Source organism: Galeopterus variegatus, unplaced genomic scaffold (assembly GCF_000696425.1).
Source record: "Galeopterus variegatus unplaced genomic scaffold, G_variegatus-3.0.2 Scaffold887, whole genome shotgun sequence".
NCBI lineage: Eukaryota > Metazoa > Chordata > Mammalia > Dermoptera > Cynocephalidae > Galeopterus > Galeopterus variegatus.
The window spans coordinates 159,484-175,576 of NW_007726998.1; the positions used below are offsets into that span (position 1 = coordinate 159,484).

The following is a 16,093-nucleotide window of genomic DNA, read 5'->3' on the forward strand; positions in this document are numbered from 1 at the left end:
TCTCTGGCCCACTGTGTACATGAAGGCTCCTTTTGGCCATGTTCTGAATCTGGTATGGCTTTATCTAATGAGATGAGCCTGACTTAAGAGATTAGCAAAACGTCTTGTGGATCCCACTTTTAATCTGCAGCATCCAGGCTGTCCCTTCTTGGCTGGGAAGGGAGCAGCAGAAACGACGCCCGGGACCAGCCCTTGTGTGTGCTGTGACTCTGAGGCCCCTGATACTACTACTGAGTAAACGGGGGTCCCAGGCTAGGGGGGGGCTCGACATGGGCAGCCCCCACAGCAGCTCCCTGCAGCTTGGGCCATCTGCACCCTTCCCGAGGCCCTGAGTTGTCGGCCCCTGAGCTCATTAGGGTTAGGAGTGGGAGCTCTGCCGTGGGAGGCTGCCCGGACTGCAGTAGGCAAGCATGGCGCTGCTGAAAGTCAAATTTGACCAGAAGAAGCGGGTCAAGTTGGCCCAAGGGCTCTGGCTCATGAACTGGCTCTCTGTGTTGGCGGGCATCATCATCTTCAGTCTCGGGCTGTTCCTGAAGATCGAACTCCGGAAGAGGAGCGAAGTGATGAATAATTCAGAGAGCCATTTTGTGCCCAACTCCTTGATCGGCATGGGGGTGCTGTCCTGTGTCTTCAACTCTCTGGCTGGCAAGATCTGCTATGATGCCCTGGACCCTGCCAAGTATGCCAAGTGGAAGCCCTGGCTGAAGCCATACCTGGTCGTCTGTGTCCTCTTCAACATTGCCCTCTTCCTCGTGGCTCTCAGCTGCTTTCTGTTGCGGGGCTCTCTGGAGAGCACCCTGGCCCAGGGGCTGAAGAGTGGCATGAAGTATTACCGGGACACGGACACGCCCGGCAGGTGTTTCATGAAGAAGACCATCGACATGCTGCAGATCGAGTTCAAATGCTGCGGCAACAACGGCTTTCGGGACTGGTTTGAGATTCAGTGGATCAGCAACCGCTACCTGGATTTTTCCTCGAAAGAAGTCAAAGAGTGAGTGGCCCCTTGTCCCAGAGGCAGAGCTATATGGGGACGCTGAGGCTCAGGCCTCTGACAATCCCCTGTCCAGTGCCTTTTCTTCCTCATTAGGTGCACGGCTTATTACTGTGTATGTGAGGTTGTATTTGGTTGAACCATATGAAATTGCCAATATTTTAACATCTCTGATCTATGAAAATGGCAGCTTCATACAGCTCAATCTAACATTTGGTGAAGGTGGGAGGAAGGTGTCAAGTTATAATAAGCTGCTGGGATGAGAGTCTCTAGGAAGGAAGACCTAGACAGGAATGTGTGTCGGCTTCGTAGAGTATGTGTGGGGCCACTCATAGATCGCATACACTGAGACATTGTTTGGTTACTTGTCTTATTCACTCAAAGTAGATGGATTCAGTTCCAGAAGTTAAAATTTCCCGGGTAGTTCCCTGGTTTTCCAATCTTTCGACCCAGAGCATCCACTCCCAAGGTGTTTGTCTTTAGATATGGTGGAAAGAGCAGAGGATGGAGGTGGTCAGGAGATCTAGGCTGTAGTTTTGACTATTGTTAATTGACTTGTGACTTTGGGTGAGTGACTTGCCACTCTGCCCTTTATCCATCTTTTAAATGAAGACACTGTAATAGGTAATTTTGGAGGTCACCTCCTAGTTCTGTCTATGGCCTGGCATAGAGCAGGTACTCATTAAATGCCTGCTGGTGTTGACTTCTTAAATCATAATAGCGCAACAGGATAAGGTATTTCTGAAGTAAACCTGGCATATGTAAAAATAAAATCCTGCGATGGTCTGTAGGGAGGTGTTGGTGAGAAAGGGAATCTCACCCTTTGAGTTAGAGATAACAGCCCGTGCACTGATTCCAGCAGGCCGCACTTCCCAACAGACCCACCATCATGGTCTTGAGTCATTTTCCAGCGAAAGGGCAGCCTGCCCTGAGCCAGTGGCTCTCCCTCATCTCTTCTTTCTGTTTGATGCTGCCTTGCCCTGGCTGAGGTTAGGGGTTCAGTAATTCATCCAGGAAGTTTTTCTTCTGAGTAAGGCTAGTAAGTCCAAGGGGGACTTGAGCTCAGGGTGTTGGGCACACCAGCAGTGGGACATGCTTGAAGCCCAGTCAACGCTAAGGAGACCCAGATGGCTAGCTTAGCTGCTCCACAGGTGCAAGGGGAGTCAGAGTGAAGGTCACTGCCTGGGATTTTATTTTCTCAGTGGATGGAGATTACTGCTGCAAATCCCCAGTCAAGGAGAGGATTGCAAGTGGCTCTGCCCTTCCTAGATGACAGGTCTGCAGGGACAGCACAAGGTGGCATGATTTACATAAGTTGCCCCGGGAGGGTGTGAAGCCAGAGAGACAAGCAGAATTCCTGGGGGTGGGAGAGGCCAATGGTAGAACCAGCTTTTGTGAGCAGGTGAGAAGGGGCTTTTTACCTTTTCCTCTGTCATTTTCCTTGTTTGTCTTCTGCATAGAATCAGACCTTGGAAAGAGGTTATAAAAATCTCTGTAACCCATAATCCCCTTTTGTCCCAGAGTGGAGAAATTATCCAGGTCACTCCACTCCCAATGGTCAGTGGATCCAAATTTTCAGGCAAACATTTAGCTTCATCAAAACTACCCCAATGCTCCATTCCAGCTTGTTAGTGTGAAATTATCCTAACTCCACTGACTTGGAAAAAAAGTTTCTCTATTTTACACACAAAAATATGGCAATAATACTAAGAGAAACAAAAACAGGAAAAAAATTTCAAGCCAAATTCTCACCCACGACTGATCAATGGTGTTCATTTTTCTACACTTCGATCTGGTCTTAACATGTACATAATATAGTGTAATCATAGTATAAATACAAAATTGAATGTTCCATTTTGTAATCTGTAGTATAACAGTTACATAATGTTTAAACGATCACATGTAATGGTTGCATCATATTCCATTGGGTGAATGTACACACTCAGGTAGGCATTCAGGTCGTTCTTTGCCTCTATCATAAATAATACTCGGATGGGCGTCTCTGAGCCCTTCGCTTCTGTCTGTCTCTGTCTCTTAATTTCCCTTAGGCTAAATTTCCAGGAAGAAAACGTATCTGTTGGCATTAAGTTTCCACAAAACTGGTCTTAGGACGCAGTTGTTGAACTGAAATGCTTTTCTCCTTTTCAAAACCTTTGGTGACCTCATATCATGGTGGTCCCGCCTGTGTTTCCAAGGGGACCTCCTGATAGGGTCATTTCCCACAGAATTTTAAATTAATGAGCAGTGGATAATGCCCATGAGGGCTCCTGAGATTATGTCCAGAAAGCTTATCAGAGTTGGATTTGCCTGAGCATCAGCGCCTGGGAACTGTGCTGAGCAGCCCTCATCCGTTGGTGGCAAGAATGAAGGAAGGAATAGGTGAGAGAATGCGCTGTGATACTCCCCGCCTGGAGGGACACTAAAAAATTTTTTTCTGTTCATATCGTGACTGCTTCATTTAGGAGGATTAGTAAGTTTATATGACAACGCTGGCTCCCCAAAATCGTCTCCTGAAAAATGTGAAGTATGCTTATTATTTTGAGATCACAAGCCGTGGGAAGTGGTCAGCATTTCCCTTATTCTGGATTTTCTCGGCAGCCTCCTCAGGGCTAGGAATTTTTTTTTTTTAATCAAAAGATAACTGATCATATATATTTGTGGGGTACAGAATTGAATATCAACAGATGGGCACAGCACATGGTGATCAAATCAGGACAATCAGTACACTCATGTTTACCAAACACAATCTATCTTTGTGACCCTTAACCAATTTCTCACTAATCCCCTCCCCTTCCCCTTTCCCACCTCTAGTAACCACAGTTCTGTTCTCTTTTTTTAGGGCTAGGATTCTGATGGCAAAGAGGTGGGGCCCAGCAGTAGGGCAGGGAGAGGGAGCAGGGTTATCATCCACCAAGATATTTTAAAAAGGAATTCTTCTCCTTTTTTCCTCTTTCCTATCCCTATCAAATTTGGGTGAGCCAGAAAAAAGGCTGGGGTGAGTCTCAGTCTCTTCCTTGCCCCTGAGGACTTTGGGGAGGCAGTCCCAGGAGCAGGGAGCTGGTCAGCGGGTGGGTGGGCTAGAGTAAATGCACAGGATCCTCAGCTGACACTGACCCTGCTCGTGGGCAGAGTCAGTGCCTGAGATTTCTGCAGGCTGTCCCTGGAGCTTCTCTTCCACTCTGTGCAACGTCCCCCTCACTGACCTAGGCTAGAGAAAGTTGCGTCCTCACCCTCCAGCCTCTCCAGTCCAGCTCCTGAGAGGAGGAGCTGGGTTCCTGTGCTCTGGGCTCCCAGGTACAGCCCCACCTTGGGGCCCCAAGGACATTGAGGCTGGAACTTGTGGCCACAGTAAGCACGGATGATGGGTGGGCGGCTTTTGGAGATTTCTCAAGGGAATCTTTAAGATCAAGGGCTGGTTCCTGAAGGTTCCTAAAGAGAAGCCCCTTCTCATCAGAAGGGGACCTGAATGAGATTGGGTGGGAACAATTCAATATGTTAAAAGAATTTACAAGATTTTTGACCACCCTGCTTCATGCAAGTAGCCCAGTGACTGCACCCCACTCCCGGCCTGCCCCAATCACCACGCTGCCACATCAGTTGGGAGGGGAGAAAAGGCCTTCTCCCTCACATGTCATACAAATTACCCATTTAAAGTGTACAATTCGGGCCGGCCTGTGGCTCACTCGGTAGAGTGCGGTGCTGATAACACCAAGGCCCCAGGTTCGGATCCCATATAGGGATGGCCGGTTCGCTCACTGGCTGGGCGTGGTGCTGACAATATCAAGTCAAGGGTTAAGATCCCCTTACCGGTCATCTTTAAAAAAAAAAAATAAATAAAGTGTACAATTCAATGGTGTTTAGTATATTCACAGAATTGTACAACCAACGTCACAATTTTAGAACATTTTATCACCTCAAAAAGAAACCTTGTGTCCTTCAGCTCCCACTCCCAGCCTCTTATTCCTGCAGCCCAAAGTAGCCACTGATCCACTTTCTCTCTCTATAGATGTCCCTGTCTGGACATTTATTTTTTTTAATTTATTTTTTATTTTTGTCTTTTTTTTTCGTGTCCGGCAACAGGATCGCAACCCTCGGTGCTGCGCCCACACCTCGCTCAGCCAGTGAGCGGGAACCGGTCTGTATGTGGGATCCGAACCCTCGGCGGGAGCGCCGCCGCGCTTCCCAAGCGGCGCACTATCCAGTGTGCCACAGGGCTGGCCCTGGACATCTAGTATAAATGGAATTATATAATAATTGTCCTTTGGTGTCTGGCTTCTTTCACTTAGCATAGTGTCTTTGAAGTTTATCCATGTTATAGTATGCATCAGAATTTCATTTCTTTTTATGGTTAAATAATATTCCACTGTATGGAGTGCCAGATGTTAATTCTGCTCTTTCCACTCTACTGTGCTGTTTTTTTTACGTCACAGTACATCTCCTATAGATTTGGCGTTAAACAAGTGTTTGTTCGGGCCGAGCCTGTGGCGCACTCAGGAGAGAGCAGCGCTCCCACCGCGGGCTCGGATCCTATATAGGGATGGCCGGTGCGCTCACAGTGCTCACTGGCTGAGCGCGGTGCGGCTGGTCTCAAAAAGGACAAAAAAAAAAAAAAAAAAAAAGTGTTTGCTCACTTACTGACAGAAACCTCAAATTATCTAGGCTGTTTGTGGGGCTTGTCTTTCTGTCCTCTTCTTCCTCCCCTAGAGGGGCAGTGAGAGGGGTGGGCAGAGGTGATGCGGGCTTGGGGGCATCCCTGAGGATGGGGCTGTGTCTCCCCCTCAGGCCGGGGCTCCCCGAGGACGGGCCTGTGCCCTCCTTCGACTGGGAATTTCTTTCCTCAAGGCAGGATCCAGATCAGCATGGGGAAGACAGGCCAAGCTTGGTGGAAGTTGGGACTTGCCTGACTCTTGGGGTCTCACACCTCTGGAACTATCCCCCCCCACACCCTGAACATCATCTTGTTTACTTAGTGCTTGCCCTGGTTCCAACCACAGATTAAGGCCCCTCTCACCCTCTTAAGACAAAGCCAGGCAGCGGAGAGCTCCTTAGGTGGTGAGCTGTCTATTTATATCAGAGAGTATTTCCCAGACTACAAATTTTTTGCTCTGCTCAGGAATCACCAGAGCTTGAAAGGGTCTTTATTAGGACAAGGCCTATGTTCTAGGCCACTCTCCTATAGACAAGCCACATATATAGCCTGGGCAAATTAACATGTCAGATTTCGTCTCGAAAAACCAGCATAATTTAGTAGGTGAACAAATAAGGAAAATCAATAAGGAAAGTCACATGGAAATAAAGGGGTTGGGGGCAGGAATATAACTGATCAGAGTCTGCCCCATCCAGACTGCTGGCTGAGTGACACCCGTGGGACCTTGGCAAGTGGCTGGACCTCTCTGAGCTTCCATTTACTCATCTGAGAAATGAAAATTTATGTACCGACAAGGATATGGTGGAGATTACATGGGTTAATACACATAGGGAATTTGGTATACAGCAAGAGCTTAGTATTTCTTTTAAGGTATCTTTTTTGAGTCCTGCTGTGTGGTATGAATATGTCCCCAGAGTTCATGTGTTGGAAACCTAACCCCCAATGCAGCAGGGTTGAGAGGTGGGACCTTAGGTCACGAGGGCTGTGCTTGTGCGTGGATTACTGCTGGTGTCACAGAAGCGGGTTAGTTATCATGGGAATGGGCTCCCGAGAAAAGAAGGAGTTCAGTGCCCCCTTCCCTCTCTCCCTGCTGCTCTCTTGCCTTCTGCCGTGGGAGGACACAGCACGACAGTCCTCACGAGACACAGGCCCATCCACCTTGAACTCACCGTCCTTCAGAACTGTAAAAACTAGGGCCGGCCCAGTGGTGCACTGGGTAGAGCGGCGGCGCTCCCGCCGAGGGTTCGGATCCCATATAGAGACCGGTCCGCTCACTGGTTGAGCGCGGTGCGGACACAACACCGAGGGTTGCGATCCCGTTACCGGTCACGAAAAAAAAGACAAAAAGGAAAAAACAAAACAAAACAAAACAAAACTGTAAAAACTAGATCTCTGTTCTTTTTTATTCTTTTTTTTGGCAGGGGTGGACGATCAGTCCCTTCCTGGAGCCTCCCCAGGTCTCCATTCTTTATAAATTATGCAGTCTTGGGTATTCTGTTATAGCGACACAAAACAGACTAAGACAAGTAGCCACCAGACATAAGGTATTGCAAGTGGTGAGGAAGGACATAAGAACGGGGAGACACAGTCCCGTCCTCAGGGAGCCCCAGTCTGAGGTGACACAGCCCCGTCCTCAGGAGCCCCAGTCTGAGGTGACACAGCCCCGTCCTCAGGGAGCCCCAGTCTGAGGGAGACACAGCCTCGTCCTCAGGGAGCACCAGTCTGAGGGAGACACAGCCCCGTCCTCAGGAGCCCCAGTCTGAGGGGGGACACAGCCCCGTCCTCAGGGAGGCCCAGTCTGAGGGGAGACACAGCCCCGTCCTCAGGGAGCCCCAGTCTGAGGGGAGACACAGCCCCGTCCTCAGGGAGCCCCAGTCTGAGGGGAGACACAGCCCTGTCCTCAGGAGCCCCAGTCTGAGGTGACACAGCCCTGTCCTCAGGGAGCCCCAGTCTGAGGGAGACACAGCCCTGTCCTCAGGGAGCCCCAGTCTGAGGGAGACACAGCCCTGTCCTCAGGGAGCCCCAGTCTGAGAGGAGACACAGCCCCGTCCTCAGGGAGCCCCAGTCTGAGGGAGATACAGCCCCATCCTCAGGGAGCCCCGTCCTCAGGGAGCCCCAGTCTGAGGGAGACACAGCCCCATCCTCAGGGAGCCCCGTCCTCAGGGAGCCCCAGTCTGAGGGGGACACAGCCCCGTCCTCAGGGAGCCCCAGTCTAAGGGAGACACAGCCCTGTCTGTGGAAACCAGCAGGGCGACATGTCCACTGGGGGTCTGGAAGGTGCAGTGGGGAGATGGGCCATCTGGAAGGCCAGCCTGCAGACTGAGGGCAGCTCACAGCCTCTGCTGGCCTCCGCCCACTGACCGTGAGCACCTTGATGTGTATGAGGCAGGAGTTTTACCCCATCCTAGGGACACCTGAGGGGTGCATAAGTATAGGTGATGGTGGCTAGAAAAGAACTGCTAGGACAGGGAACAGGGGAGGGAACTCACTTCCCCAGGAAGTTTAACTGGAAAAGCCAACAGGCAGGAGGGACCAGAGAGGTGGGAAAACTGAGGGGACGAAAGGACAACTGCCATGGGCTGGTCTTTGACTTCCTGTGGCTTTGGGCGGGGCCCTGCCCTGCTGTGGGCCCCACTGCCTCCTCTGTAGAACAGTCTGCTGGTTTTCAGAGGCCTGTCCAGATGGCTGTAAGTGGAGAGGGGCCCGTGTTTTCTGAGGGCCTGCAGTGTGTCAAGCCTGTGTCAGTGTGTTACTCGCATCCTCTCATTTGCACCTTCCCACAGCCCCTGAGAGGCAGATGTGATCCTTTCCACCTTTCACAGGCCCAGAGAGGTGAAGCTCCACGCTCACAAATGCAGATCGGGGACTCAGTGGTTGGCTCTCTACCATACCCACGCCTGTCCATGGGACACTGGGAATGGCTCAGACGGGACACTGTGCTGGGAGAAGGGGCTCAAGGGATAGCCTGCAGGCCAGGAAGAGGGACAGACAGCATTTGAGTGGGGAGACCCCAGCCCTGAGGAGGAGGGCATGTTGGGCTGGTCAGGAGCTGGGAGGGAGGGAGCATTTCAGAGGCAGGTCTGCTCATTTCTGCCTAGGGCTGCTGGACCCTCAGGAGGGGAGCAGGAGCCCCCAGCCGAAGGCCCCCCCCAACACCCCTCCAGCCCGTCCCACCCCTGCCCAGCCCAGGACAGCCCCAGGCAACACTGGCCCAGGCCCCGCACAGGCCGGGTGTCCTGCTAGGGGCTGAGCGGGCAGAGTTGAGCAAGACACAGCTTCTGTTGTCACATGGTGCAGTCAGGGTGACAGGCTCAAGTGAGAACTTGGGTAGTGGCCTCTTCTCTCAGCCAACAAATGTCTCACAACACCTGCCTCATGTGGGGCAGCCAGCTCTGCACCGGGTCTACCATGGAGAGTGTCCCACGCGGTCGCTGTCTTCGAGGAGCTGCCAGCTTCTTTTTTTATTATTATTTTTATTTTATTTTGTCTTTTTAATGAATCATAATTGATTATACATATTTTGGGGGTTCAGTGTTGATGTATGTTGTCAAATCAATATTATTAGCACATGTATTATTACAAATTGTACTCATTCTTTATGCCCCTTATCCAATCTCCCCCCACCCTCTAATTACCCTAGATTTCTTCTCTCCTCTGCAATACTCTGTTGATTTGTTTCCTAGATGATCTGTCCAATGCTGAGAGGTGTGATCAGGTCCCCCAGTATTATTGTAGCATAGATGCTTCTTCTGTCACTCTGGAATGGGCTTTGTGGAGAGAGACATCCTCTTCTTTTCTTTGGTCTCCACTAGTGACTCTTCTTGTATCAATGCACTTGAGTGGCTGATGGGCCATCTGCAGCGTGGTTGTGGCATCTAGCTACTTTTGCTGCAGCCGTGGCTACTGTGGTGGCTGTGGTGGGCCACCCACATGGAAGTGCTATTTTTCGTGTGCTCCTTGCCTGGATGCAGGAGGAGGGGCCAGTCCCTGACTCCATACCTCAGGACCCCAGGTGGGCCCTTTGTTGCCAGCTTCTTCAACACAGTTGATAGAACCTGTGCCACCGACGCACAAGTGACTGCTGCCCCGTGACAGTGATAAAGTGTGGTCTGTTCTGTTTTCACACCTGGTGTAAGCTCCCAAGCGACACAGAGTTCTGCAGGGATGGCTCTGGCTCACCAGCCCACCCAGCAAGGCAGGCTTCGCCCACGAGTTCATGTGAACTGTGCACCTACTAGGCGCCAGGCACTCTTCAAGCATGTTCACATCTTGTATCGTTTCATACCATTCTCATGTCAACGCTGAGGCAGAGAGAAGGAACTTGTCCAGAGTGATGGAGCTGGTATGTGGGAGCCCCTGCCACCCAGTGGGTCCCGCCCATGAAGTAGAGGTCAAGGGCTGCAGGGTGTGTGGCGATGCGGTTGCCGTAACCCAGGCCACCATGTGCAGCCGTCCCGAAGTCTTAATCATAATGGATGGAAATCAACAGAGCTCATAGGAAAGGAAGCACAAATGGCTCCTAAACATATCAAAAGATGCTCGACTTCACTCTTAATGAGAGAAATGGAAACTAAAACAACCCCAAGGTACTATTTTTCATCACTCAAGCTGGCAAAAACCAAAAGTGGGACTTGTGTGGGTGTGGCTGCAGGCTCCCCCGTGCTTGGCTGCTCAGGGTGTGACTGTGCAGCCCCCAGGGGAGAAATGTGGCAGGGACCTGTCAAGGTCACCTGTGATGCAGGGATGCCTCTTCTAGGAATCTACCTTCTACATATATTCACCATATGCTAAATGACTGATGTCCGTGTTTGTATTAACAGAAGACCGGGAAAAACTCAAATGTCCATCAGTAAGTAGGGAACTGCATAGTACCCCATGGGCCATCCACATAATGGGAATACCGTGTAGTTCATAAAAAAAAAACAAACCAGGATACTCTCTATCAACAGATACGAACAGTTCTCTAAGCAATAAGATATTGTTAAGTGAAGAAAGAAAGGTTCAAAACAGTATGTATACAGGCCGGCCCGTGGCTCACTCGGTAGAGTGTGGTGCTGGTAACACCAAGGCCACGGGTTCGGATCCTATATAGGGATGGCCGGTTAGCTCATTGGCTGAGCGTGGTGCTGACAACACCAAGCCAAGGGTTAAGATCCCCTTACCGGTCATCTTTTTAAAAACAAACAAACAAACAAAAAAACCCAGTATGTATACGATGTTACCATTTGGGTTAAAAATATGGGAAAAATCAGAACATCGGCAGAATCTGTGTTTGCTTGTCCATGCGTGAAGCCTCTCTGGAAGGACAGGCAGAGCTGGCCACGGGGGTGTGGGGAGTGGGGCTGGGGACTTGCAGACCAAGAGACGAGAAGGAGTGGGAGACTTTGTATTGAGATTTTAAATATGGACATCTTTTTTTTTAGAGTATAATTACCATTTCAGTGAACATCGTTGAAGATAATTTCTATTTGAATAATTACATGCTTTCTCTTGTGCAGTAAAGTGCTGCTATTACGTAATGCATTGTTCATGTGTAACGTTTTTACTCAAGATAACACACATGCAGTCGGGTGTGCAAGTCTTAAGTGTGCAGACTGATGAGTTGTGACACATGAAGATACCTGGTAACCAGGCCCAGGTCAGGTAGAACATACCTGGCCTGCTTGAGGGGAAGGGGAGGCCTTTCTCTGTAAAGATCCCTTTTGATTTCTGAGCCAAATGCATACGTACACAAAGAAATGCAAGTTATGTGGGGAGCCCTGCCTGTCAGCCGCATCCCTCAGGTAAGTAAGGCGCTCCCACTCAGCTGGGGGCAGAAATTGCCTAGGGCGAGCACTGTGTCTCTGTCCCCTGACTCTGCACAGGCCCTGAAAGCATCTGGCCAGAGGGGGCCCGAGTCACCAGTGACCTGTGAGGGGGAGATGAGGTTGGTGAGGGAGTTGGGGATTAAAGCCTGATGATGGTCACAGGGTGCCAGCCTCGTCCGTGGTCACCGCCTGTCCAGCTGCTCTTCCTATCAGCCTGGCACAGTTCTAAGAAATCGTTGCGGTCCTGGCAGCACACAAAGGGGTTGGATGAGTTTCTATATTCCCTATTTACTTGCCTCTTGATTCATCACTGGCCTCAACCCCCTAGAACATGAGCTCCAGGAAGGCAGGGGCATCGGCTGTGTTCACTGCTCTGTCTGCAGTGCCTAGAACAGTGGCTGGCAGAGAGGTGGCACACAGCAAATACTTATGGAGTGAGCCAGTGAATGAATGAATGAATGAATATTCTAGGTTTTCAGAGGCAGGGGAGGGGAAGACGTGGCGCCTGGTAAGCAGTCCAGAAAGCCACCTCAAGCTGTCTGTCTCTCCTGCAGTCGCATCAAGAGCAATGTGGACGGGCGGTACCTATTAGATGGTGTCCCCTTCAGCTGCTGCAACCCCAACTCGCCACGGCCCTGCATCCAGTACCAGCTCACCAACAACTCGGCGCACTACAGCTACGACCACCAGACGGAGGAGCTCAACCTGTGGGTGCGTGGCTGCAGAGAGGCCCTGCTGAGCTATTACAGCGGCCTCATGAACTCCATGGGTGCTGTCACCCTCCTCATCTGGCTCTTTGAGGTAGGCCCCGGCCAGCGGTGAGCAGGGGGAGCAGGGAAGGAGGGAGCCAGTAGCCCCATTTGGGTTTAATGGGGTGGAGCCAGGCCTGGACAGTGTGCCTCCCTCATTCGGTCCGGCTGTGGGTGACATCAACCCAGTGCCTCCACTTTTCTTTGTTTCTTTCCCATCACTTGTTAAAAAATAATTTATTGACATGAAATTCACAGAACATTTTTAGATGATCACTTCAGTGGCATTTAGTTCATTGACAATGTTGTGCAACCAGCTCTATCTAGTTCCAAAACATTTCCATCACCCCCGAAGAAAACCTCATACCCATTAAGCAGTCACTCCCCCACCCCACCCCTGCTTCCCCTCCTCCCTCACCCCAACCCCTAGCAACTGTGGATTTATCTATTCTGGAAATTTCATATAAATGGACTCATACAATATGTAACCTTTTGTGTTTGGCTTCTTTCACTTAGCACGTTTTAGAGGTTCATCTTGTGCCTCCACTTTTTGATTCTGAGGTCTTGGAAAGTCATTTAACCTCTCAGTCAGTCACATGAGGATAACAGCACTTATCTTTGGGGACTATTGGGAGGTAACATGTACAATATGTACTTGGGGGGTGTTCAGTAAGTGAGAGCTATTTGGGATTTGTGCTTCTTGAGATGCTGGTCACCACTTACCTGTCAGTCTAATTATTTGTGGTTCATCTTGTCTCATCTGTAAGACTTACTTGCTCTCTGTAGCTGTAGGGCTTGAAATGTAAGCAAGTCCTCCGTGAACGTGTTGGATTCATTCATCATGGAAGTTTCTCAAACGCCTACCATGTGCCAGGCACTGTTCTAGGTGCTGAACAAGGGCATGTTAGTGAGTGGAAGTCCAGGGTGGCACAGAGGGTGACAGGGTGCCTGCTTTGAGCTACCCTGATAACAGAAAATCCAGGCTCCAAAATCCAAATGTACAAAGCCAGAAACATTAGGTGGGCAAGCGCTTTTTCCATTAGAGAAGATCACCTGAAGGGTTCCTTTAAGGAAGTCCTCCGAGTGCTGTGGTAACGCACGTGGTGCATCATGCCCGTGGCCGGTGCGCACCTCCTTTAACTCATCACGTGAAACTGAAGGGTGACTGTGCCACCTGGGAAGGCTTCTTTTAATTGAGGCAAACACAGTATATTCGTGACCATTTACTGGTCGCTGACTCCTTGAGGCAGAGTCTTGGAAATAAGTGCACAGAATGGGGAGAGAAGCTTACTGCTGGTTTAGAAGTTTGCATCCTCTGAAAATCCGTGAAAAAAAGACTGAAAGGATAACAGGAGTCAATGGGAAAATGGGGTTCCACTGGCTGTCTCAGTTTACCCACCTTTACAGGACTCTAGTGACTGCATAAGATGAGGACCAGCTCACTGGGAACAGGGAGTTTGAATACCCCTGACTTTTTCTTGAGGGTTTTAGTGGGTAGAGCCCTGATGGGTATGAGGGTGGCTGAGCTAATGATAGAATCCTGACCGTAGTCTTACCCTCCTGGGCTTCACAATCCAGTTAGGAGGTGACATATAACTTATGAACTGAAAAGGAGTACCATTATCAAGTACAAAACTCATAGTGCAGTGGGCCTCCTTCAGGAAAGTAGGAGGGGATCAGAGTGGATGTACTCATACCAAGAGGACTTCCTGGAGGAGGTGACTTTTCACTTAAAAATATTTTATTAAACTTTCAATTGACAGTAACTAACTAAAACCTAAAATCGCATCAGTTGCTGTTAACATCTACTACTGTAATTATAAAATGTCCCCAGAGCATTCATTCAACCGACATTTACTGAGGCCTTCCCCCACCTGGTGCTGTTCTAGGTGCTCGGACATGGGGTGAACCAGATGGATAAGGGCCACTCCTGCAGCCTAGTCCTCTCATAGAGTTTGCTGTGCCATGCAAGGACAAGTAGAAGAGAGCGAGCTGGGAATCTGTGTAGAAACAAATGGCTAGTGGAATACATGTATGTTATTAGAAAAGTGCAAACCATGCCTACCAAGCTGACTAATAACCCATGACAGCTGACACTTCCATTTGTCCTCACTGTGTGCCAGGTACTGCATGCTCTACACATACTGAAGTCTCACAGCATCCACGTGAAGCAGGCACCATTTCATTTGAAACTCTGCAAACCGGATGAACACACAAGGTTTACCAGTCATAGGGCTGGTTAAGGGCTAGAGCTGGGGCTTGAACCCAGGCATTTTGGCACCAAGTCTGCACAGTGAATGCTAGTGAACAAATCCAAATGATCCAGTACAGCATCCACTCGCCACTAACCAGTAACCAAAGTAAAGGGAAACCACACATCACATTGTTTGCAGAAAAGGAGGTGACTTTTCAATTCCATCCAACAAAATTACTGAACACCCCAATATATGGCGGGCAGTGTACTAGGAACAAGGCGGGGGCCAGGGCATCATGGTGAAGGAACCCAGGACTAATGTGCCAGGATGGGGGGACCTGAGAGGAAGGCGAGGGAGAGTGAGTAGCAGGGGAGCTCACCAAGGGTTGAAGCAGAATTAACACTGTTTTAGGTAGAAAGAACAGCAAAAGGTAAAGGCCAGAGAGGAGAAAGGATGGGGTGTGGGCAAATCCAAAGAAGCACAGGGTGGCCGGAAAGAGAGGAGAGAGGGTCCCGAGACGAGGCTGGAGAAGAGGTAGGTATCCTGAGCGCCAAGTTTTAGATTTTTTATTACAGGGTATGGGGGTGGCAGTGGGTGGAGGCCTTCACCAATCCAGGCTCACCAGTGCCCACTTCATTGTAAGGGTCCCAGGTAGGACCAGGCCAGTAGCTCCCATGGTTTCCTAACAGCCCAACTCCAGCTACTTTTCTCGGATCTTCTCTAAATCTCCTCTCCCCCACCAGGTGACCATCACGATTGGGCTGCGTTACCTGCACACGGCGCTGGAAGGCGTGTCCAACCCCGAGGACCCTGAGTGTGAGAGTGAGGGCTGGCTGCTGGAGAAGAGTGTGCCAGAGACCTGGAAGGCCTTTCTGGAGAGTGTGAAAAAGCTGGGCAAGGGCAACCAGGTGGAAGCCCAGGGCGCAGAGGCAGGCCAGGCCCCAGAGGCTGGCTGATGGCCCCGGGCCCCCTTTCCTCCTGAACACTGAGAAGTAGTGGACTCCAAGAAATGCGGATACCCCCCCATCCAACTTTCAAAGTCTGAATCTCCCGAGGAGGGTGGCCATCTTACAGATACTCTTCTTGATGGCAGGATTTAAAGTTTAGGGTCCCTAAAAGCATCTGGCAAACACTTGTTGAATGACTGACTCAAAATGTGAATGAATGAGTCCCCCTCAGGCCCACTGCTCTAGGATATGCCCTCAGGGTGGACTTGGAGGCCTCTCAGCCGATGCCTCGCCCTGAACTCTTCTTCCTAATACCATATGAATTCAGTTCCATCCTTAGGCTACAGGTCGCACCTGAGGGCTGCTCCCCTTTTAGAGTTTGCCTGTTATGAGCTCCAAGTTGCTTCATTCTGTGTCCAAAGCATCACTTGGTGCATAAACACAGGGGTCCAAAAAATGTAATGGCTGTTTTTTTTGTTTGTTTGTTTTGTTTTAATGCCAAGAGTGACAGGTCAGCCACTTTGTTTGCTTAATGGCAGAGGGTGGGGGACAGTTATACTTTTCTAAGAGCAATGAATTCTCCAAAGCATTGAGGGCTCTAAACAGGAATTCTTAAATCACGGGGCAAGAGAATTTTAAGGCAGGGGATTATCCTCCTCACCCTCCCAACACACCAAAAACACAGTGAAAGGCCTGCTTTTGTGTCACATTCACATGCCCTCAGTCACGTAGCTGAGTGAACTATGGGCAGAGGAA

At 50.0% G+C, this 16,093-nt stretch overlaps 1 protein-coding gene across 1 annotated transcript; it reads left to right on the forward strand.

The window, feature by feature from the left end:
• The first annotated feature begins 389 nt into the window (after positions 1–389).
• Positions 390–15,382, forward strand: PRPH2 (peripherin 2 (retinal degeneration, slow)). The gene is made up of 3 exons (XM_008573181.1): positions 390–991; positions 12,001–12,247; positions 15,134–15,382. The coding sequence occupies exons 1-3, from the start codon at positions 411–413 to the stop codon at positions 15,344–15,346; spliced, it is 1,041 nt and encodes a 346-aa protein (XP_008571403.1). The 5' UTR covers positions 390–410; the 3' UTR covers positions 15,347–15,382.
• Positions 15,383–16,093: the final 711 nt, after the last annotated feature.